Source organism: Xiphophorus hellerii, chromosome 21 (assembly GCF_003331165.1).
Source record: "Xiphophorus hellerii strain 12219 chromosome 21, Xiphophorus_hellerii-4.1, whole genome shotgun sequence".
Lineage (NCBI taxonomy): Eukaryota > Metazoa > Chordata > Actinopteri > Cyprinodontiformes > Poeciliidae > Xiphophorus > Xiphophorus hellerii.
Window position 1 is genome coordinate 6,951,799 of NC_045692.1, and position 22,331 is coordinate 6,974,129.

Here is a 22,331-nt window from a genome sequence, read left to right on the forward strand (position 1 = left end):
TCATGGAAATTTTTTTTAAAAAGAGCAATGCTGAAAGAACTTTTTAGCTGTACTTGATCAAGGTTTTAGACAACTCGTTCCCCTCTGTCTTTTCCAAGCGGCAGAAGGCCTGGTTGATGCGCGACTCCTTCGAGTAGACTTCGTCTTTGGGAAGGCGGGAATACAGGAGCTCCATCATCTTGTAGCCGCCGTTTTTCCTCAGCAGCTGGACCTCGAAAGCGGCTTCACTAGACTTGAATAAGCAAGCGCGTACGTTTAGACATACCAACCTGCCCCGACTGATGATCTTAATCTAGGAAAGCATAATAGGCAGACCTTTGTGAAACGGCTTTGCAGGAAGGCGATTATGTCAAAGACGTTTGTCACAAAGAAGTCGCTCAGGGCCTTGGTGCCGCAGTGGGAGGCCAAAGGCAGCAGGACCCGCTCCGTCAGGCCCTGCAGCATGGAGCTCACCGGGACGTCGCCCTGCTGGATCACCTCATTCACCGCACTGAGCAGCTGCAGCTGCCGCTCGCTGCTCGCCCTGGCAACACACGGACAAAGGCTGGGATCAGGAGCGGTTCGGATGTTTTTGTTTAAACCTTCCACGCTCAAGTGTCAAACTTTTAGAATTTCCGGCCCTTTACACCAGTTTTTGCCTCATAAAACACAACAGGTTACTGTGGACGGTTCTGGTCGGATGTTAAACTGAAGGGATGTAGGAAACACACACACACACACAAAAAGCAAGGAAGGGTACAAGAAAGGCGAGAAAGGAAGGAAGTAAAGGGGCAGAAAAAGTGAATGAAGCAAGGGGCAAAAGAAGGGCAGAAAGGAAGAAAAGAAAGAAGTTAGGGAAGAAGGGAGGAAGTAAGGACACTAGGAAGAAAGGAAGGGAGATAAGGAGAAATGACATAATGAATGGAGGAAGGAAGAAAGAAAAGTCAAGGACCAAAATATGGAAAAAAGTATATATAAAAAGGACACAATAAAGGACAATAGAAAGAAATGAAAGAAAGTGGAAAATGGAAGGATATTAGAAAGACAGCAGGAAATCTCTCCTGCCTACAGCCATTAGCATGTACAACAACTTGTTGAAGAAACCTGCATATGAATCCAACACCTAAAGGAAAGGAAAGAATAAATGTTGGTAGAAAGGTAGACAAATACTATTTTCAAGCTTTAAATACTGCTTGTACTTAAAGCTTTTCCACAGTGTAATTTTGCATAGGAATCCTGAGGAATATTGTATCATTTCTGTATAATCCAGCCACCTATTGCTCTAGAGTTTCTCCCCCCACATTAACAACTCTTACTTACCTCTTTGCGATTCTTTGGAAACATGTCTGAAACTGCTCCTCCATGATGTGCTTCCCGTCCCGACACAGAACTCCTGCCATCAGTCGGAGCAGGAGAGGACTCTGGGAAAGCTCCAGGGCATCCAGCAACTAAAACATGGATGTTTACCTTTTTTATTTCCCCCCTTCTTTTGTGTTCAGCACACTGAAATCACACTTGCATTCATAATTACAGTTGTACTTTGTAAAGTAAAAAAAAAATAGGTTTGCTCAGTGATATTTTGGCATAAAGACAACTAAACAAGATGCTTAGTCATCAGTTTGTGGTTTACTTCAAGCAATGGTGGGGAAATTTACGCTAATAGGCTAACAGTGAAGTTACTTGCTAACTTTAAAAACATTTAGCTTTCCCTAAATTAATTTATCCAGATACATTATAAAGCATTAACTTATTTGGCTGTTTTGTAAACTTTCAGTTCAATAAAGTTCAACATTTGTGTTGAAATTTTGGCAATTGACTTTTAAGGATTCTTCGGGTAGTTAGCCATTTATATTTATGCTCTTATTTTGAAGTGGGTGAAGACTGTTTTCCCAATAACTTTACTTCAAACAAGAAACCTGCAGGAACAAAGTGAAACACAGACTGTACAGAGAAAGATATAAATATAAATGAAATGCCTAAGGGCATTCTAGAAGACATAAATTATAATGTCAAAATTAACTAGAGAAGATACAACTTGAACTAAAGTTAGCATTAGCTTCCACTAAATACAGTGTTGGTGTAGAGTTTTACCCTTACATATAAACATAGTACAATAAGAGCATTTTATAACATATAAATTATAGTGTCAATTTATATGTTAATCTAGGAAAGCAATGTTTGAGGGTGGATATAACTTAAATTGAAGTTACCACTTTAGAATTAGCTTCAGCTAAATACAGTGTTGTATCGTTTTACCGCAAGCAGAACTAACGCTTTGATTAGCATGTACAGCAAGAGTTAGCGCAACTAACTTTTTAAGCTAGTTGGGTTTAAAAACTAGCTTATAAACTTTTTTAAGCTAGTTTATAGGCTAGCTTCAGACTACAGTTGTCTGTAGACTTAAAAACTAGCTTAAAAAGCTTTTAAGCTACAGACTACAGACCACAGGAAGTGCTGTCCCTATTTTGCCATATTTGCTTACTCGCTGAAAGACAAATGCTTATTGGATGAAAGCATGAGAAAATGAAGGGGAATATCAAGTCTAGTACATATAAGCCTCTTTACACTCACTCTCTGACTTTACTTTTCTTGTTAACAACATATTAGGGTTACCAAAATTAAATCTAACATGGCTAATGCCAGAAATTATTTTTTAACTTCCTTTAAACTTTCACATATTTTACCTTTTTTGTTCTAGAATTGTCTTTTAAACTGCAGAGTGAGAAATAGAGAAAAGTGTGAGCCTCATGCCAGAACATTAGAGAAGTACCAACTCTGTTTGTTTTTTTTAAATCTGTTTTTTATATAATTGTCTTTGGATAAGAGAGAAATATTTTAAGGGAAAAGCATGAGAAACTATGCATGAAATCGTGCATGGTCAAAAATAAGTTAAAAAAATTACATCTTGGACATTTTTTTTAAGCTTCTGTAGTTTTTCTACAAACTGTAACGTCACCTTCCGGATACAGTCCATGTAGTTGTTGCGGTGCAGCGAGCCCTTGGCGAACTCGTCGGACTGCATGGGGAAGTGGGAGGCGACCACGGCGTCCAGAGCTCTCTGCAGCCCAGCTAGCGGCTCGCCTTTGAGTGTTGTGAAAAACGGCAACACCAACAGGGCCTGACTCTGAAGAGGCGAGAAGATTTCAACGATCAAACTCTGTGTCCGTGGGCTTTAATAACCTCGCCAGGCAAAAAAGAAAAGGTAGACGTGTGTCACCTTGAGATTCAGAGGCAGATTCATGTCGACCAGCAGCAGAGTGAAAGTGGAAAACACCTGCTGGAACGCTTTGTGGTCTACGTCCGAGCAAACGGAGGAGTCAATCTAAATCAGAAAAGAAGAAGATCGTCGTTAGGCCAAAGTCGAACAAGTTGGACTCTTCACACTGGACTATTTGCTGTTTTTCTTCCACCTGCAGGAGCTTGGAGAGCAGGAGGAGAATGGCAGTTTTACTCTCTGAAGTGGACGAAGGTCCGTCCCACCAGGACTGCAGACTCATCCACCGCCTCAGAATTTCTTCCACCAGCTTCTGGCCCTGGGTTTTCCTAACCGAGCGCTCTCTGAAACTGTGGTCCAGCATGCCATTCAGCAACACACTGACCTGAAGGACACAGAGAGCCCATCACTCTACAACAACAAGGACGGCAGCAGCTGACGTATGGATGGCACAAGAAACCAACTAACAAAAACAACAAATCTTTTCCTGCACTCTTATGTCCCAGAGTACTTCCTGTCTAACCGCAGATTTTGCAGGAAACCTGAGCTCAAAGCCGGGCCCCTGAATCAAACATGAACTACCATGCTGGGATTCTCCGAGGAGGCCTTCATGAGGCGTGGCACGGCGGTTTCCAGATTTTTCAGCAGCTCTGTGTTGATGGTGGCCTGGAAGAGGCTGTAGAAGTACTCGCCGTGGGAGAAGCTGAGGAAGTTGTGGCTGTGACCGCCTGAGATCGGCACCGACAGCATGATGGTGTTTAACAGCAACTCCACCAGCTGCTCACTCTGCAGAAAACCACAAGCGCTCAAATCATTCTAATGTCATTTGAACAGAGAGGTGTAGTGTTTAATTCCTTAGTAGTATTGTGGTCAAACTGACTGCCATTGCTGTAACCCAACATTGCCCCACTTTTTGAGTGTTGGCTTTGAGCCTCCAACCTGTTGGCTTATAGAAAAGGTGAGCTGCAGCAGTCCGTCCGCTAGTCTCCTGGTGTTTACGTCCAAGGATGGAAGCGCCTTCCTGTCTCCACCCGGCGCTATGCCTTTATACACTGTCATCAGGAGTTTGTGGCCAAGAGAGCTGCCGTACGCCGAATCCTTCGAGATAAACATGGAGGATCTAAGGTCATTTCTAGGCCTGTCGCAATAACAAATTTTGCTGGATGATAAATTGATTTGATCGACTAATCACAATTTCTGCTTTTCAAGATCTAATTTTTTGGAAAATTAATACAGCTCCTTTTTTTTCCAACTTTAAACTCAGGTCAACTCACAGAAGGAATGGTTGAAATAAAAGCCAGTATTTTATGTTTTTTTTTTGTTTTTACAAATGATAGAAATTAATGAAAAAAAACAAACTTATTTAAGTTTAAAATTACCTTTGGTTTAAAAAAAAATATACTGATTTCTTAATAAAACAAGAAAAATACATCTTTCTGTATCTTCAGTGGAGAACTGCCAGTTCTTACCTGGCTGTGTAGAATGGAGCTGAGGAGGCCAGCTTTGTGAATCTGCTTACAGGAAGAAAGGACCATTTCCATTTGCTCCTGGTGGCTGAGAGACCCAGAATGGTACAGGTCTACTTCACACAGCTTCTCCACACTGTGGCGACAACAGGAGCAGAAAAAAAGTTTTATTGATTAAAACGAATCCAACACGTTCCGATTAGGAGTGCACCGACTGCAGTTTTCTGGCCGATCACATCTATTTATTTAAAACACCTGACTCCATATTCTGATTTTGCCCATTACCAATGTTTTTTTTTTGTCGTCTGAGAAGTCACTAAAGATAGCAACAAACTCGCTAAATTGGAAACAATGGATTGACTATTGGTAACCAAACTCAGTTTTCTAAGTATCAGCCAATTGCATTCTCCCAAAATTTTGAAAATCCTGATTTTGAAAATCAGGGTTAATATACCGATTTTTTTATTTGTCCATTTGGGGTTTCTGCAGGTTTCACCATCTCAAATCTAAGACTTACTAGCGATCCAGACTTTGGCCGATACCAATTTTTCTTATCTGAATAGTTGCTAAAAGTCCGTTGCGCAGGTAGATAAGATCGGTGGATAAAATTTTGGGAGATTGCCAACCTTTCAAAATTACAAAAATCTGGTCAGACTTATCGGTGCACCCCTACTTTTGATCTTCTCAACAATCGTAGCATTTTATTGCAGTGGTGGAAACCTTTTACGAGAGATTTTTGTCCGTAAGCTGCTTTCGAGGCGGCCGCCGTAAGGCGAAGCCATCAGAGCCTTGAGCAACGGCACGCACACCTCTGGCAGGTTCCTCATCACCTCCACGTCGGCCATGTTGAACCCCACGGCGGATGGCTCGCACACCACCGCTGCGGTCAATTCGAAAAACACTGAGCAGAACACTTCCTGTTCCAGCAGCTGCGAATAACATCACAAACGTATCATTTAGAACTTTCAGAAGAAACTCGACAATTCAACCTGGTGACTAAGCAAGCGGTACCTTCCAGAATCCTTGGTCTCCTTTGATGAGAATCATGGAGGCGAACTCCAGTAGACGGACAGTGATGGTGCACTTGCTGTAGTTGTACTGGTCCACCTCTCTCGGGCTGAAGTGAGACATCCTCTCGCCAAGACCGAAACAGCTCTCTGCGGCCGCCAGTCCGCGACTCGCAAGCTCCGTCAAGAAGAAGTGTGTGGCTTTCAGGAAGCTAGATTTGTCTTTTGAGCCTTTGGAGTATAATGAAAATATCAACTGAACTGATTAAGCATTCATACCACAGTCACACAAACACAACCTACTGAGAATGTGCTGAGGCTTGATGATGTGCAAGTCGATGAAGGTGTTGTAGCAGTCGAGGACGGCGAGTAGTAGGTCCATCCACTGCAGGGTGGCTCGGACGCTAAAGGGGCCCGTCAGGTCCCTGAGTGTCGGTTGGGAGAGGAGGCCCCCACCCTCAAACCGGGAGATCAGGAAGTCGATGCCATGATCCTTTAGCATGCCCTCCAACCACTGCGGCGGAGATTTCTTTCCTGATTCACAGAACCCACTTAAAGTCAGGAGTTTTTTTTGTTTTTTTAAGAAAAGAAAAAAGAAACTTGGAACATGAACAGTTCCAAGTCTCCCGTTCTCACCTGGGAGGAGGGGAATAAACTCATAGAGAAGCTCCATGCATTTGTGGCGACACTCTGTCTGCGGTCGGCCGCACTGCTCCAGCAGCCACACCACCAGATCTGACAGGCACAGCTTCTCATCAGGCGGGAACCCCCTGAGAGAGAGAGGCACACGATGTAGTTTAACTCTAACACTCCACCTTGGTCGAAGTGGTGCGTACACAGATTGCTCACCTTGGGATGCGTCTCTTTGCATTGTGCTGATTGAGACTGGGGGCTTTGTGTTTGATTATTCTCTTCAGATGGTCGATGGCACTGCAGCACTGCTGCACAGTACCTGGAGATAAAAGCAAGAGACTTCACCTGTTATGGATTGTTGAGTTCTACGTTCTCCATAACACAGAATTCCCCAAGTTTTTTCACTTAGGTAACCCTAATCAAACAGAAAAATCCTGACTGCTTAGCAACCCAAATAATAAAACCTCAGTAGTTTGACTAAAACTATACTGAATATATGTCTATTGGACTCCCTTTATCTTGAACTATGTAATACTAAATAAGTCACCGCTGTTAGCATCATTTGTCTTCATCTTGAGCAGCCTTCAGTTGTCAGTTTTCACCCGACTAGGTAAAAAATTTTAACACAGACATTACAGAAATATGGGGATTTGAAATAAAATGTAACGTCATCTGCATAAAGTGAAACCTTATGTTCATTGTAAACTAATTGGAGGGATAATATCAGGGGGTTTTGATAGCTAAACCCAATTTGTGCCTTGTTCAAAATGAAAAGGTTTCAGATTTTTGATCTGTTATAAATCTACTAACATTTGAACCTAACCAAAATAGGGAGCTCCATTTCACATGTCCAAAGGCTATGTCTGCCCAAAGAGAAAGTCTATATTCTTGCTTGACAGAATATTGAAAAATGCTAATGAGATAATGGTTTTTTACAAATTAAATTAGAACTTCAGCTTTTTTTTGTTGGCGGAACTGTTTCTAATTTATGTGCAGATACTTTGCATCTGTCATCTTCTCTTTATAAACTATCTCTATTTTCTTTTTATTTGGATTTTATGCAAATGTTTAAGTGATCTCAATTTACCATTCTTTAAAGATTGTTCCAGAGACCACGTTTCCTCTTTGAACATGTTTCAGTACCATCCCATGTGACGGACCTTTGCTAACCATAGATTAAATGTTTCTTTGGTATATTCATATATCTTGATAAAGACATTTTTAGCCACTGTCGAAAGGAAGTCATGTGAAATCTCAACTTTCTCAACCACATGCACAATAGTATTTACATGGATGTTGGTCATTGTTAATGAGTTAAATTCAAGGAAATCTTTGAGGAAAACCCTTTTTGAGACTACAGAAGACTTGAAACACCTTTTTTAGGTTTGCCATCACAGAGTTTAAGGGGTGGAGCTATTTTTGGCACTGCATATATGAAGATGTACTGAAATATACCCATGGATCGCTCATCCGAGTGCGCCAGAGCCAAACTTTCAACAAAAATGACGAGAACTTCGAAGACGAACTGCTCCACCAAAGAGTTTTCTTCTCTGAAGGTAAAAGAAAATACCACTTTACATCAGACATAAGATTCGTTTCTGTTTTTTTTTGTTTTTTTTTAGATAACTGGATCAAAAAAACAATAAAACTGAAACCCTTAGCAGAACCCGGGGTCATACCTGAACTGTCTGTAGATGCTGTTGAAAGCCAGGCCTGCGCCAAGTCTCTTAAACCCGTTGGGGTGGAGAGCCAGGCTGTAAATGCGCTTAAACAGGGACTTCATGTTGGCAGGGCTCTTCTCCTGCTGCTTGGGCGTGGTCTGTTTGATCGACCACTTGACGAACTCTTCGATGCATCGCCCGCAGAAGTCTCTGAGGGTGCTGTCGGTTGGGTCAATCACGCCGTCCTAAACATGAGCTTGGTTAGAATGCTGCACATAAAACCAGCTGGAGGAAAACGTCAAAGTCCCCAAAGCATCACTCACCAAAATGGCCTCCAGAACGGCCACCGTGTCTTGGCTCTCGAACTTCTTGTTGTTGGTGAACCAGTGAATCAGCTGCATGACCAGCGGTTCAAAGAGTTGCCTGGTTACCTGCAGAACAGATCGGAAACTCTAAATCAAAACGGTTAAATTCAACATATACCCGACTACATTTGTTTTCCCATGAAAATATGTACCTGGTCTACGTCGCAGGCCAGACGGAGCAACACAGGAAACAGCTTTTTGTGCAACTTGTACATAGGAGGAAGTCTGTTCTCCCCTTCCACCATCTGAGCACTCTTCCCAACCATGTAGACCACCAAGCTGTGGAGCAGCTCGCAGGCTGCCACCTGGAAAGGCAAATGAGATGTCGGTGAAGATCTGTTTCTCTGAAAGCATTTGGAGCGTCGTCTATCTGGTGAGTGAAGGCGTACTTTGGTCTGTCTGTCGCTTGTGGACAGAGCCAGTTCGCTGACGCGCGGCAGAAAGGGATCCAGGTAGATCACGGGCTTCATGTCGGTGAACGGCACGGCGAAGCTGAGTCTTTTCTCCGAATCCCAGGCAACAAATTTCTTCATTATTTCTTCTGATGAGACCACTGCAAGCCAGAACAAGGAAAGTCCTTCACATTTAATGGCACCTAAAACTGAATAAATCTTTAATCGCAACAGCCCATTACATAACACTAAAAAACTGTAAACAGACAAACAAATTAAAAAAAAGTCCAGCCTTCCAGCAGGAAATATGTGCATTTCTGAAAACAGAGATTCAACACTTTTTATAAAACTTCAACCTTCTCCAGACTTAAGTGTTGCTTCTTCTGGAGTATTCTTGTGAACATTATTTGACATTATTTCTCAATCGGTCAGGCTTTAAATAGGGAACCTGCAAAAACTACAAACTGTGACGACGTTTTTGGTGGGTGGAAGTGGGAATTTATCAAATCGTTTATGATTTATCATAAAAAATTTTGAATTTTTATTTATTTTTGTTATTATCCCTGTCAAGATAAATTTTGGTGGACGATAAATGGTTCCAGTAATTATTGCGGTAAGCGATAATATTGTTATTTTGAGACCATTTTCAAGCAATATATTGATAATGGCATAATAATGCAATTCGCCGCCTCAATGACCAGTAATGACCGGAAGATATTTTAAATATAAAACAAAATAAAAACACGACAATCAAAAACAATAAATAAAACGGAAATAAAAAACACTTACAACTGAAACCATAAATAAAATGATGATGTCTCTGTAAAGCAAATTTCCCTTCAAAAATATTAGTAATCAGAATTGAAATTATCGAGTTCAGTCACTGTCCTGCAAAACTATTTCCTAAAAGTAAGTAATATATAGATTTGTAAAATTATAATCTTCATAAAATATTGTGTTTAAAGTCCAAATTGCTCACTGCTAGGTGGAAGCATGAAAAGAAGAAGAAAAGTGAAGGAGGATGGAGATATAACTAGCTGCATGATGTACAAATACATGGATACTTAAACGGATGAACAGAAAAGTGGATGGGAAGAATAGATTATTAAAGGATGGGTGATCAGAGCTTTCGGTGAATGGCAATAATAAAGTCAGGACATACAATTATTTTCCATGATCTTTGTTCACGTTTTTTCAGACTAAGATAAAAGATGGAGCTTTTCATCACCAAACATTTAAGCTAGGTTTGGCGTAAGACAAAGGATTCCTTAGCATCTCATAATGAAAGCATCCATTTCTTCACCGTTGGGCTGAATCCCTTTAAATTTACATCTTGTGTTTGAATCTTTACCCGTCACAAGGTTCCTGTTCAGCTTTCCTCCCAGGTGGCCGAGCAACTTCACCACCCTGAGCCTTAGCGTTACGAGAGGAACGTCTTCCTGCGCAGAGAAAACAATTAAAAAACGCTGGGTTATGAGTTTAAAGAATTGATTTTGTTTCAATAAATTCTTATTGAATTTTGCTTAATAGGGGTATATGTCACCTGCTTTATCAAAATATAATGTATCGGTTTGTTTAGGTGACAATACGATGTTTGCCGATATCACAATAGGATTTAAGTTCAATTTAATCAAATCTGTGGTTGATATGAGGCGATATACCGCCATATAACACAATCACTTACCAAGCAGCTCACAGACATCGGGCATTTTAATCTAACAATATCTTAAACTTTAAATGACAGATTTTTATTTATGTTTTGCACCGATGTAACTGGATAGCAAGGTTTCCCCCAGAAAACTTGTTAAGCCCAGTAGTTGGGCGCTAGGGCAGTCATTCATGCAGCGACCAGTCGTGTTTGATTTTAGTTAAAAAAAATGTTTAAAGTTGACAAGAAATTTGAAAATATCACTTGATAATTATGTATTATTGAAAGATTGGAAGATTAATACCTGAACGCCAACAATAAAGTCTTAAAAAATGCAAACATTGTAAAAAGATTTAAATAAAGGAGCAATGCTTAGCCTGGTGGGGGCACAAGTGAAGCCTGGTGGCCCGCCAGGCTGATAATACACTGGGGGAAACACTGGATAGATAATCATTTAACATAGACTGATCCGTTGTTACCTCTAATGAATAGTTCATGACTTTCCGTAGCAAAAGAAATAACTTGGGTCCTACCATGGAAAGCTGGTTGGTTTTCTTGAGGAGCCTCGTCATCACTCTGCTGTATCCTTTGTCCCGTCTTGAAGACAACGAGGACATCACCTCCCAGTTGCTCTCATCTTTGTCTGAAGCAAAAAGAATCGGATTTAAATCTTCTTCCCCTAGTGAAGTGAAAACAAAAGCAAGAAAAGTCCCGATCCCGCCAGTCCCCTCAGTGCTTCTTACCGCTGGAGGAGGTGGTCTTCAGGTATCCATCCAGGAGGGGCAGGATGTCGGCGTAGCACGGCTGCATGGTGTCCAGCGGGAGGCGGGAGGACCAGTCCTCCAGAGCGTCCAAGGCTGCGTTCGCTAGAGGAATGTGACTTAGACCCAACCTCAGAGCCGTCTGGAACCGAACAAGAACGTCTTTAACAATCTTTGTAAGCTGACTTCTACAGCTAACCAAACATTTTGAGCGATTCATGATAACTCATCTATGATTCTATAGCTGTTTTATCACTAAATGTTCAATTTTACAAAAGTAAGGCAAATGTGGTTGCTGCGTTCCCACAAACTCTGGCTTATTCTTATTTACTTATATTCAATTTTTTATAGCATTGAATAATTACAAGAAATTATTAATATGCTTGTAATTCGAGGTTTGTGTTTTGAATTGTCAAAAAAAATGAGGAATGATGAAAAAGTAAAAGTCAAGGGAATATAAAACACTGTCTACATGAACTTAAATGAATTGAAGAGAAACAAAAGACAAGAAATTTAAGACAAAAACAGAACAAATTTGGGGGAGGGGGGGGAGCAACTTTAAATTAATTGAAATGAAACAAAAATTGCAAATTAAACAAATGAAAAGTCGGCTCCTTGTGAATCTGGCTATCGATAGTGATTGTCAACCTGTGCAGTTTTAAATATCCATGTTCTGTCTTGATCTGTGTACCTACGCTTGCGCGGACGCCTGTTTTACATGCTGTCCATGTTTCTGTACTCTGTCTTAGTCCCCTGGGTTTTTCATGATTGTGATTCCATAGCTGTATAATTATTAATTTTTTTAAATTTTTTTTTATTACTTTATTTTGCTGTTTCTTTTGTTTGCAGCCGGGTATGGATGGATGGGGAGGGGTAGGGGACAGAATAAACAGAAGGTAAAGGAAGAGACCACAGGATGGGGAGTGGGAAGGAGGGGAGAAGGGGAAAAAAAAAAAAAAAAAATGTCATGTTTACTTTGTCCCTGTGTTCAATGTACTGTTGTGGATAGTTGACTAAATAAAAAAAATAATAAAAAAACAAAAAAACAAATGAAAAGCAAAAAAGTACACTTAAAGATGTTTTGAGTTTAGACAGAAAACTCTGGGAGTGTTCCAAGTTGGTTTTAACTTCTCAGGACAAACGAGGTTTAGCTGCATTTTCATTACCAGTTCTCCTAAACCTCAGTTATGTCACTAAGCAGAAGAAATTTCAAAACCGCCCCTGGCCCTACCTCCAGAGCTGGACAGTAGGCCTTCATGTCCAGAGCAACGATGTTGTGGTGCAGAGAGAGGACAAAGGTCAAGCAGGAAGCCAGCAGCTCATCCTTGTACTGCTTCATTCGGACACACACCTGGAAAGAAACACGCGTGTTATAAAATGTGTGTTAGGAAATTACCCCCAGACAAACAAACAAACAAAAGAAAAGTGTTCCAAAATGAGAAAATACCTCTTTCCCAAACTTTGAGAAGAGAGCAAAGCAAGCACTTCTGACGGTGTCATCCTGAGTGGACGCAGAACTTCTCAGTCCCACACCCTGATCAAAAGAAGATTTTATATTTGTAAATTAAAGCCTACGCTTTTGAAGCGTACTTAAATTTTTTTTAATAAAGTTAAACAAAGGAAAAATGACCTGGTAGTACTTGATCCTCTTGGCGATTTTCATGCCGACCGACAGCAGCTTATAGAAGCCGCTGACGAGTGGATTTCGTATGGAGTGCAGGATCAGTTCGTGGCTCAGGGGATACATCCAGGACTGGAAGTACTCCACATGCGTGTTCAGCAGCAACTCACTGCAGAGAAGAAGAAAACTAAAGCCCTCACCCATTTATTGCCAGGGTTTCTGCAGTTTCCTCCAACTCCAATTTTAAGACCTTTTCAAGACCATTATGGAATGTAAGACTTGTATCATGACGGAAATAACATTTTAATATTTAGTAGTGCCAATCTAGTGTCAAATGGCGATAAATTTACACTTACCCATGATAGATACAAATAAGCTTCAGCTACCTAGCTAGCTAGTTTGACAATGATGTCAAACTAGCTTTGTTTTGTTCCCACTAACTGGCTACCTAGCTAGCTAGGTAGCTTTTTGATGATGTCAAAAAGCCCCAACTACTACATCTCACCTCTGGAAGATAATTAACAAACATTAACAAAACTCCACTAGCTAGTTAGCTGTAGCCTCAACCGCCTTAAGTCACAGACTGGAATGAAGATGTCTGCGTGGAACTCAAATGTTTACTTGACAGAAAAGTCCGGAGAGAAAAATAAGTTACATAGAATTTACGAGATTAAATAGTCATGCCGTGATACAATGTAAAACCTGAGATCAACTTATTTAACACCATTTTACATTTAAAAAAAAAATTTGTTCAAAGCATCTTATGGCCTTAATTTCAGATCCGTGAATTCAAGACTTTTTAAGGACGTGCAGTCATCCTGTATTGTAAAAGTTGTAAAACGTAACTTTGTAAAAGTTGGATACCTACAACTGTTCTTTATTTAAACGCTTTAATAAAATAATGTTTAGGTAATGAAAACTACGTGGAAAACAAAGCACACGGCTGGTGGGTGGACAAAAATTGGGTTTGATCTCGTTTCTGTACCTGCAGAAGTCGACCAGGTTGATAAAAGCAGTGAAGTCTTTGATCTTATTGGGCAACAGGTTTGCTGTAGGGTCTGAAGAGGGAAGGACGTGGGCTGCATCGTCGGGGGCCTAGCCAACACAAAGACAAACTCCAGGGATTACAGTCAGAATCATCGGGCGAGGAGGAGTTTTGAGTATTATTAATGCAGATGCATAAAGAGCGGCCGTCACCTCCTCTCCTGTTGCTATTTTCTGCACGGATAAGTCCAACTTTTCCACAATGCGCAGAATTGACTTGACCAACTCGTCGTAAAGAAGGCGGCTCACGGAGCCCAGAGCCGCGTTCTGACTCAGGAAAGCTCCGTCTAGAAATCCCGAATCCTACAGGAAGTGAAATGACGTCAAACACGATGATGGTGGCAAAGAAGGCCAAACCGATACATTTCACCTCTGAAAGATAATTAAATTGAAACAAAACTCCACCTTCAGCTGATCGCAGTCCAAAAGACCCTTATAGAGCGGGAGGTAATTGGCACTGGCGGGAACTTTCCATTTTCCAGTCCGAACTTCCGCGGACTCAGAGGAACTGTCCTAAGAGAAGAAATAGAAATAAAAGCCTGTTTTGTTTTTGTGGTAAGAAGAAAAGGAGCGGATGTCACATTCAGTAATTCTGTGTGAACCACATGTAAACAACACGACTGACCTCAGGTAGCGTGATGGGTTTTGAACAGACTCGAATCAAACCCTGGTGTACTGAAAAAAAGAAGCAAGGCTGAACATTGACTTCTGTCCAAAAACACTGACGTACAGAAACAATAAGCTTAAAGTTTGAATTTATCTTTACACACGTTGATTCATTCTAAACGGAGAGTCAAAATGCATCAATATCGCAAGAGTGAGATTGCTGTGATGTTGAATGAAAAAAAACAAACAACAACAAAATAAATCATTTCGAAACTTTGACATGAATTATTGCTCACTTCAAGAAGCGATGTTTCATAAAAGGTACAGTAGATGACAATAAGAACAGTCCCAGCTGGAACGCCGAAGACGGAAAGAATTTGGTTTTCGCGATCACATCAACTCCAACCATTAAAGCAGATCGACAAGACAAAGGCTTCACCAGAACAATAGAAACATTTTGAAATGACTTGGACAGAGTCCAGAATTAAATCTGACATAGATCTGTTGGGTTTCCTGAGAAGGGTCGTGGACAAGAAACTTCCTTCCAGCCTGAAAACATAGACACAGATGTAGAACGTAGACACTTAAACTTATGTATTTATGTTTGTATGGATATGTGGTTAATTGGTCAACAGATGGATGGTTAACTAGTCGATGATTGGTTGGATAACTGGTGATGAACGGATCAATGTAACACAATGGGAGATTAATAGCCTGTCCATCCCCATCCCACCCACCGTTCAAGACGTCAGCCATTGGATCCAAGTGTTTTGCGGCTCAACCTACCCACTGAGCTGATAAAACTCCACAGCACTGGTCCTTTGGAGGCCACGGCCACAAAGACCTTCAGGATGGACCTGCTGCAGGCAAACTGCATCCTCTCGCTGTACTGAGGGAAGGTGTCAATCTGCACCACCAGGAGGCGCTCTAGCAGTGGGGTATACACCTCTGGAATCTATATACACAAAGGAGACGCTGCAGTATATTAGCGCAACCTTTCCCTCTGACTTATTGTGCAGTGTCCTCATGTCTCTACCTTGTCCAGATGAATAAGGACACTGGCTATGGAGTCCAGGAAGCTGGGCAGCTGGTAGAAGCTGTCATCTTCCCCGTCAGACTCGGTCAGATACATCTGCTTGCAGCGCTGAATTAACTCTGTGTACATCAGGTCCACGTCTTGGGGGCACACCTTTTTGCACGGCTGCACAAATCAAAGACAAACGGGATAAACTAAGAGTGAGAACACGCAGTAGTAAATCCAAGCAATTGTATTTATTGTGGTTTCATGTGAAAAGCAGCTGATTGAGCATTTAAAGGTTGCGATTAACTTACAGCTGCAAAGAAGCCATATCCGCGTATGGCGATGGACAGCTCCTTGTGCGTCGATTCCATGGTTTTAATGATGCCGCAGAACTTTTGCATGAAGAACTTCAGCTTGCTTTTGTGCTCTTCAATGTTGTCCGCCACTAACAGGGCCACCTGGGAGAAGGTCAGCGGCAGCAGCACAGCACTTCAGGTAAATGAATCGTTAAATAAGCGTACACATGTAATTATGTCATAAGCAGATGAATGGGGTTAGGAATGGAGTTTCTGTTTTCTAACCTGTTTGAGGAAGGCTTCGAGCGCGCTGTAGCTGGTCTTCTTCATCTCGCCGTTGATGTGTCCGCAGAGCTTACACATGGTCTCGAACAGAGCCCTGTAGTGGTCCATGAGGCAGCCGCTGAACTGGGAGGCATGTCTGGCAAACAACCGGAGCCCGGCTGCCGAGAGAAAGATGCACTTTTATTCTAATTTAATAATCTATAAACACTGTTAGGTGCAGAGACGTATCAGACCCACTGTAGATATTAAAAAAAAGAAGAAGAAAAAGGAGGAGTACATTTTTGAGAAATTTTTTTTTGATTTCTAGAAAACAAACTTGGAAATTTCTGACCTTGAAAAGTCAAAAATTTGTAAGAAAAACGCTCAGAAATTTTGAGACCAAACTCAGGAATTTTATGGAATTTTTTTTATTTTACTTTCTGAGTTTCAAAAATCGAACATTTTTGAATTTTGGGAATTTTCTGAATTGCAAAAGACAAAAAATTTTAAACCTTAGAAATGCCAATTTCTTTTCTAGAAAATTTCTCAGACTAGTCTCAAAGTTTCAGAACTTTTCTAGCAAGTTTTCAAACTCAGAAAAATCTAAGTTTTTTTTTTTGTTTTCAAAAAATGTCTAAGATTAATGGCAACATTTCTGAGATTTTTTCAGCAAATTTTCAACTTCTCAAACTATCCAAGTTTCCAAGACATTTTTTTGGCATATATGTACTCCTCCTTCTTTTCTATCTACAGCGGCCCTAATAAGCCTAATACATAGATATTGTGTTGCTTTGATAAAAAAATAAAATAAAATAATAAGGCTCACCAAATGTGACAGCGTAGCGATTCATTTCCATCTGTGAAACAGTAACAGCCATATGGTTTTTGGTATACAGCTTTTTAAAAGTTTTCAAACCTCTCAATCATTCAGATTTTGTCATGTTACCACAAAGAATGTGTTTTTTATTAACTTCTGATGAGACCAAAACAAAGTAACACATAATAGCATCGATGCACAAGGACAGATAAAATTTTCACAAAACGAAGAGCAGAAGAAGAGGAGGCAACTCTTTTCTTCGGCAGATAGAGGGAGACGGATCAGTGTGGCTCCGTATAAGAAACGTTCTATAAATTATAAAGGCATGATTTTCTGTATTTCTTCCCTTCCTTTTTCCATTTTCCATTTTTTTGGCCTCATTTTGTGTCCTGTGTAAAAGTTGCATAATTAATTTCCTTGAAAAAAAAAAAAATCTGAATATAGAAATATTTCTTTTTGGCTGACGTTCCTCGGCTTTCAAGAAATAAAGACCTCAATTACGCACACCTTATTAAAATATGAAGACCAGGAAGCTGGAATTAAAGCTGAAAACAGTTCAATATCACACCGACTCAAAGGAGCACAAATCCACACATCCTTTACCTTCAACTTCACAATTCTGCACTAATTTGTGATGGTCCATCTATAAAAAAATGTCAATAAAATACTCTGGATATCCTGGTTTTAACATGTCCAAAAAATAAAAACCAAAAGAGAAGATAAAGTGCATTAATAACCTGAGGAGTGATGGACTTCAGGGCATATTGAAAGATTTCTTTGGATGTAACCGGATCTGAAAGGGAGAAAAAAAACAGTACTTTTAAAAAATCTCAATATAAGTCGACGCAACGTAAATATGTCGGACGAGCGCATCGTCATCCACCTTCTTCCATGGTTTTGGTGAAATTAACCATCAGGGCAGTTAAGCCTCGTAAACATCCAGCCACAACCAAAAGCTTTGGTTCTTTTGTTGAGGAAGTCATCTGGAAGAGAGAGGGGGGGGGACGACAACAAGAGAATCAATCAGTACAACACACGTGTCTGCTAACAACAGATAGCAGCTTTTTCAAGTCTAATTCTAATTTTAGATACAAATTCTGAGCGTTGAACTGGTGGGAACCCGAGATTACAGCAATCGGTCTCAAACCACCGCGCGCTTCTTATCTTTCCTGTCCTTTCCCGGGACTAAATGAAACAAAGGAACAAAGAAAGAAAAAAAAAACACAACCTGCTCTTTGAGCTCCGCAAGATAGACCTTGTATAACTTGTCGGAGTTGTTGACCATTTCGCTGGGATGAACCTCCGCCAGAACCCCGAGCAACTCGTAGATTTTGCCGAGAACTGAGGAGGAAAAAAGAAAAAAGAAAGCTAACGACGTGCCCAGTCGTCTCATGTCAAAAAAAAGAGAACTCACCCGAGTCGGGTAACTTGCTCCTCTGACAGAGTTCGCTGTAGAATCTGTTGAAGATGCCGCCGATTTTGAACTCTGCAGCCACGCTGGAGGCCTTGGTTGTTTGAAGGACCTGCAGAGCGGTCAGTGAGAGTGGAGTCAAGAGAGGAACAAATTGTCTCCTTTTAAGATAAAATGCTGTAAGAATTAAGTCTTTCAGATCCCTGTTGAAACATTTTACCCCTCTCATCTTACCAGAATTGCTTCAAGTTATCTACATGTGAAGGGGTTTCAGGAGTGAACGGTCACAACTGTGTTGGAACTGTGTGCACCTAGTGGTGCTGCAAAAATCACCCCCTCCTTCCCAATTTCGTTCATTTTGGCTGATCGGTGATCGGCCGATTTCCTGCTGACCTTATCTACCGCCACCTCAGCCGTCTGCAAAATCAGCCGCTGTCACCTTTTGCGCGGTTATCAATAATCACATCACTTTTGCAAACTTGGCGACTTATTTTGTGGCTTTTCAGAGAAAAAAACAAAACTGTACAGGCCAAAAATCTTTTTTTTTTTCTTAAATCGGTGATCGGCCAGAAAACTGCGATCGGTCCACCCCTTGTCTTGACTATCACATTACCGCCACTAAGCTTGACTTTACATTCTATGTTTGAGATATTTTAGCCTACTTCATGTTGCCAGTCAGGTCCTATTAAATGTTTTTCTTATGTTATTCTACAGGTCGGTTATTAAATAGGTCTGAAATACTAAAATAGAATCAAAATCGCAATAAAATAAGGAGGAAAATTATATTTCAAGGCCGAGATGGCTTGGATATCTCCCCCTTTAATAGATAAATGCAATAATCAAGACATAAATTTGTATTTACTTGTCAACTTTGTCTGATATTAAAGTTTATTTCGTAATGTGAAATAGTTAAGTTACTAAGTTATTTGTACTCGGTCAACACTACATAGGAAACAAAAAGCTTACCTTTATAAGCAGCTCCAACACCGGCGTCCTACATTTGGCAACTTTTTCTTTTGTGTACGTGCCCATGCACATGTCCTGCACAACGAAAACAATAAATAAACTAGGAAACCATTCTGCTATTAAACGTAACGTAGCAAACATCCTAGACTGTGGACGAGCTCACTCTTATGTCTGTGGCATAGGTTTTCTCCCAGCCTTTGACTCTCGGCGACACTTTGTCCAGAAATTTCTCTAGGAACAGCAGAATTTCCACCCGGGTGTCCCGCAGCTGGAAAAAAATAAAATAAAAAATGCATCAAAACATAAGATTTTTATGATGACTTTGTGATTGTTTAATGGCAGAATGGTGCAAAAAACACTCACCTCCTCCAATGGCAGGGACTTCCTGAGGAAGCTAAGCAGTCCATAGTCTTTTGAGAACAACAGTGACGTCTGTAAAGCTTTGTTAGATGGAAATAGAGAGAAAGCATGCTTCAGTGCTTCTTCAATTCATGTTATGAAAATTATTTTTTACGGCAATCAATCCGATTTCAGCCTCAACAAAGAAACTAATCTGCTTTTGGAGAAACTTTGCAAGAACCTAATCTGCTAATATGGCAGGAAAGTGTGTGCTTTGCATGGCTTGAACTTCTCAGCATCTTTGTTTTGCTCAGAAAACCACGTGGTTACAGAATAACAACAACAGGAGCTCAGGTTCCGTTTTGGCGGTAGATCTTTATGATACAAGATATAAAAAAAGGACTTTAGCAGGCTTATGAAAGTATTTTCTGTACGACGAACAAACAATTAATACTTGTGCATAAGCAGAGCGCATTGTTCCTCAGTATATTTCACCGCTGTCAACAACTCAAGCATGAATGAGCTCAAACTGTAAATCTCTGAATGGAGTTTGGCGCCATTTGGCTATGCGACCACCTCTCTTACCCAGTTCATTCTCAGTGGTTGTTAGCATGCACTCCTGCCCCAGATCACCGATTATATCGTGACACTTCAGGGCTGCAGAGCGACTGTCTTCATCTGAAAGTAATTCATGGAGTTTGAGAAGAAGCCCCTGGATCCCTGAAGCGGGGACGCTTTGGGAAGACAAGACTCCAGCCATCCGTCCGAGCTGGAACAGGCTGCTAAATGCCCCGCATTACTTGAGAGCAGCCACAGAATAAAGGAGGTCAGAAGAAGCAAAACAGCCTGCCAAGCGGAGACACTTCAATCAAATCCTACACCAGGAAGAGAAACAACAGGAAGTCACCTGGGGGAGTTTCAAAATGAAAGCCGCGGGAAAAAAAGGTTTTGTTTTACATTTTACATACAGCCTACATTCACTGAATTAGTAATATATACACATGTCAGAGAGCGAATAAACAACATGGCAATGTATTTTATATTTAAACAGTAACAAACGTACAGAAAATTAAATGGTTATGTATTAAATTATTTAGTTAGGAACTGCGTTAGTTGCAGGCATTTATGTCGACTTCTTCACTATTCAATAAAGTTAGTGTCTTTAATAAAGAGTCCCCAAAGGCTGATGTAGCTGCTTGGGTAGTGCCAAGAAGACATTATAAGCAGTAAGCATTTTTGAGGAGGTCTGAATTATGTAACTTTACTTACTTGACTTTACTGTCCGAGTGCACGTAAAAAAAAGGATTACACTTTTCAGTTTAACGTTTTTTAATGTAATTTAACACATTTAGTCAAGTCTGATTAAAATTCAATTTAGCAAAGTGACTAATCTGAAACAAAATTTTCTTCCTGAAACTTTACAATAACGCCTTAGTGATTTATCTACACTTCATTTAACCTTCCAGCAGATGTCCTCAGTGAGCAATGTTTGCCCACGGGTCCTGGAAATCTTTATTAAACGCCAAAAAATAATGAGATATCAAGGTTTACATTAAATATATTGCGTACAAAATGTATCATGCTTTAAAAATGAATAAAATCCATTTTTTACGTTTTCTTAAATGTATTAAAAGCCTCACGTTGTGCTCAATCTCGACCACTGAGGCAAAAAATTACAGATTTGGTTCAGTGAAGCTAAGAAAGTTATAACAGGCCTGATGATGTAGAGTTCAGCAAAAACGTTCATAGACATTTTGCAGCGAGTCTAATTTTAAGCCCTTCTAGGACTTGCTAGATTAGAATGTTCTGATTTACTAACCTTATTCTGTAATTGTAATTAGATTTGGCTTGTTTTTACTAAGGGCCGTGATTTGTATTTGTTTATTTGTTTATTTTTTACAGCAATTTAATTTGTCGAATCAATTTATTTGAGTTTCCCCGTTTCATTGCAATTATACGAAAAGCTTTTAATTGTATGGTTTTATAGTCGGGTTTACTGCATTGCCGTAAAAGGACACTTACTTGCTGGCGACTCATTTCTGCAAGGCATTTATTTTGAAAGGCTTAACAGGATGTACCGAGCATTATTCTTTTTTGCACTTCACTGGTTTAAACTTCGGGGCACCTGTTGTTCTCATAGGACTGTGTAGAAAGCTCCACGGCGCGTGCATACCTTCACGCTCACCAACCAGTTGCGGCGTGTATCACATGGGGACGGAAGGGGCTCCCACTCTGAGGAACTGAGTTGCACTTTACCGGCGTTTACGTCGCGACTGTAACCGACAAGGATATCGCAGTGTCCATGTGGATTTAGTAACTTCTTTCCGTTCTGGTCATTGGATTTTTCTCTGTTTCTGGATATCATCCCCCTCCCTCCCTGTAATGTTTGAGGATTCAACGGCAGGTGCGTATGTTTACTTTCTCAGCTATAAGAAATGTTTCAAAACTCATTTAATCAATTAGCGGAATATCGCGGTCAGCAGAGATTTATGCTCTAACAAATAACACACTTTTTGCAACCTCTATATAACTCGTACGCCAGTGTTTGTGTTGTGTTCTTTCTAAATGTATCCCTGTATTACCTTTAGGAAAACTACCTTTAGTATTTTTTCTACCGTGGCGTGAACACGTTAGTTCGGCGTACGCTAAAACACGAAAGATGCGCGTCGGTAACAATTACGTCAGATTTAACTTGGAACCTTTTTGCTCAACTAGACGCCGACATTCAAAATCGTAATTTGTCAACTTGAACTGGCCCACCCTACTGAGCAGACCACACGAATAGTAAGTCGATATAGTTTTTGAAGAAAAAACGCCCAA

The 22,331-nt window shown here is 40.5% G+C and overlaps 2 protein-coding genes across 2 annotated transcripts in view; one reads left to right on the forward strand and one right to left on the reverse strand.

The window, feature by feature from the left end:
• prkdc (protein kinase, DNA-activated, catalytic subunit) overlaps positions 1 to 20,404 on the reverse strand; it is a 42,353-nt gene extending 21,949 nt beyond the window's left edge. Inside the window, exons 1-42 of the mRNA XM_032551202.1 lie at positions 20,097 to 20,404; positions 19,536 to 19,612; positions 19,336 to 19,440; positions 19,173 to 19,247; positions 18,210 to 18,318; positions 18,024 to 18,136; positions 17,679 to 17,778; positions 17,533 to 17,588; positions 16,805 to 16,835; positions 16,000 to 16,157; positions 15,730 to 15,876; positions 15,434 to 15,598; positions 15,184 to 15,352; positions 14,417 to 14,466; positions 14,197 to 14,304; positions 13,945 to 14,094; positions 13,733 to 13,842; positions 12,757 to 12,916; positions 12,574 to 12,660; positions 12,358 to 12,477; positions 11,109 to 11,268; positions 10,899 to 11,008; positions 10,069 to 10,156; positions 8,715 to 8,878; positions 8,478 to 8,630; positions 8,284 to 8,391; positions 7,979 to 8,205; positions 7,755 to 7,849; positions 6,516 to 6,618; positions 6,303 to 6,436; positions 5,970 to 6,200; positions 5,671 to 5,897; positions 5,380 to 5,588; positions 4,663 to 4,795; positions 4,133 to 4,291; positions 3,776 to 3,979; positions 3,390 to 3,578; positions 3,197 to 3,301; positions 2,936 to 3,103; positions 1,300 to 1,427; positions 316 to 523; positions 54 to 232 (exon numbers count right to left, since the gene is read on the reverse strand). Coding sequence (XP_032407093.1) covers positions 54 to 232; positions 316 to 523; positions 1,300 to 1,427; positions 2,936 to 3,103; positions 3,197 to 3,301; positions 3,390 to 3,578; positions 3,776 to 3,979; positions 4,133 to 4,291; positions 4,663 to 4,795; positions 5,380 to 5,588; positions 5,671 to 5,897; positions 5,970 to 6,200; positions 6,303 to 6,436; positions 6,516 to 6,618; positions 7,755 to 7,849; positions 7,979 to 8,205; positions 8,284 to 8,391; positions 8,478 to 8,630; positions 8,715 to 8,878; positions 10,069 to 10,156; positions 10,899 to 11,008; positions 11,109 to 11,268; positions 12,358 to 12,477; positions 12,574 to 12,660; positions 12,757 to 12,916; positions 13,733 to 13,842; positions 13,945 to 14,094; positions 14,197 to 14,304; positions 14,417 to 14,466; positions 15,184 to 15,352; positions 15,434 to 15,598; positions 15,730 to 15,876; positions 16,000 to 16,157; positions 16,805 to 16,835; positions 17,533 to 17,588; positions 17,679 to 17,778; positions 18,024 to 18,136; positions 18,210 to 18,318; positions 19,173 to 19,247; positions 19,336 to 19,440; positions 19,536 to 19,612; positions 20,097 to 20,271 — 5,747 coding nt within the window. The 5' untranslated portion in view covers positions 20,272 to 20,404. The remainder of the gene's footprint in view (positions 1 to 53; positions 233 to 315; positions 524 to 1,299; positions 1,428 to 2,935; positions 3,104 to 3,196; positions 3,302 to 3,389; positions 3,579 to 3,775; positions 3,980 to 4,132; positions 4,292 to 4,662; positions 4,796 to 5,379; positions 5,589 to 5,670; positions 5,898 to 5,969; positions 6,201 to 6,302; positions 6,437 to 6,515; positions 6,619 to 7,754; positions 7,850 to 7,978; positions 8,206 to 8,283; positions 8,392 to 8,477; positions 8,631 to 8,714; positions 8,879 to 10,068; positions 10,157 to 10,898; positions 11,009 to 11,108; positions 11,269 to 12,357; positions 12,478 to 12,573; positions 12,661 to 12,756; positions 12,917 to 13,732; positions 13,843 to 13,944; positions 14,095 to 14,196; positions 14,305 to 14,416; positions 14,467 to 15,183; positions 15,353 to 15,433; positions 15,599 to 15,729; positions 15,877 to 15,999; positions 16,158 to 16,804; positions 16,836 to 17,532; positions 17,589 to 17,678; positions 17,779 to 18,023; positions 18,137 to 18,209; positions 18,319 to 19,172; positions 19,248 to 19,335; positions 19,441 to 19,535; positions 19,613 to 20,096) is intronic.
• A 1,238-nt stretch (positions 20,405 to 21,642) lies between these two features.
• The window catches only part of arhgap29a (Rho GTPase activating protein 29a), a 35,729-nt gene continuing 35,040 nt past the window's right edge, over positions 21,643 to 22,331 (forward strand). The window contains exon 1 of the mRNA XM_032551026.1: positions 21,643 to 21,915. The gene's annotated coding sequence lies outside the window, so the exon portion shown is untranslated. The remainder of the gene's footprint in view (positions 21,916 to 22,331) is intronic.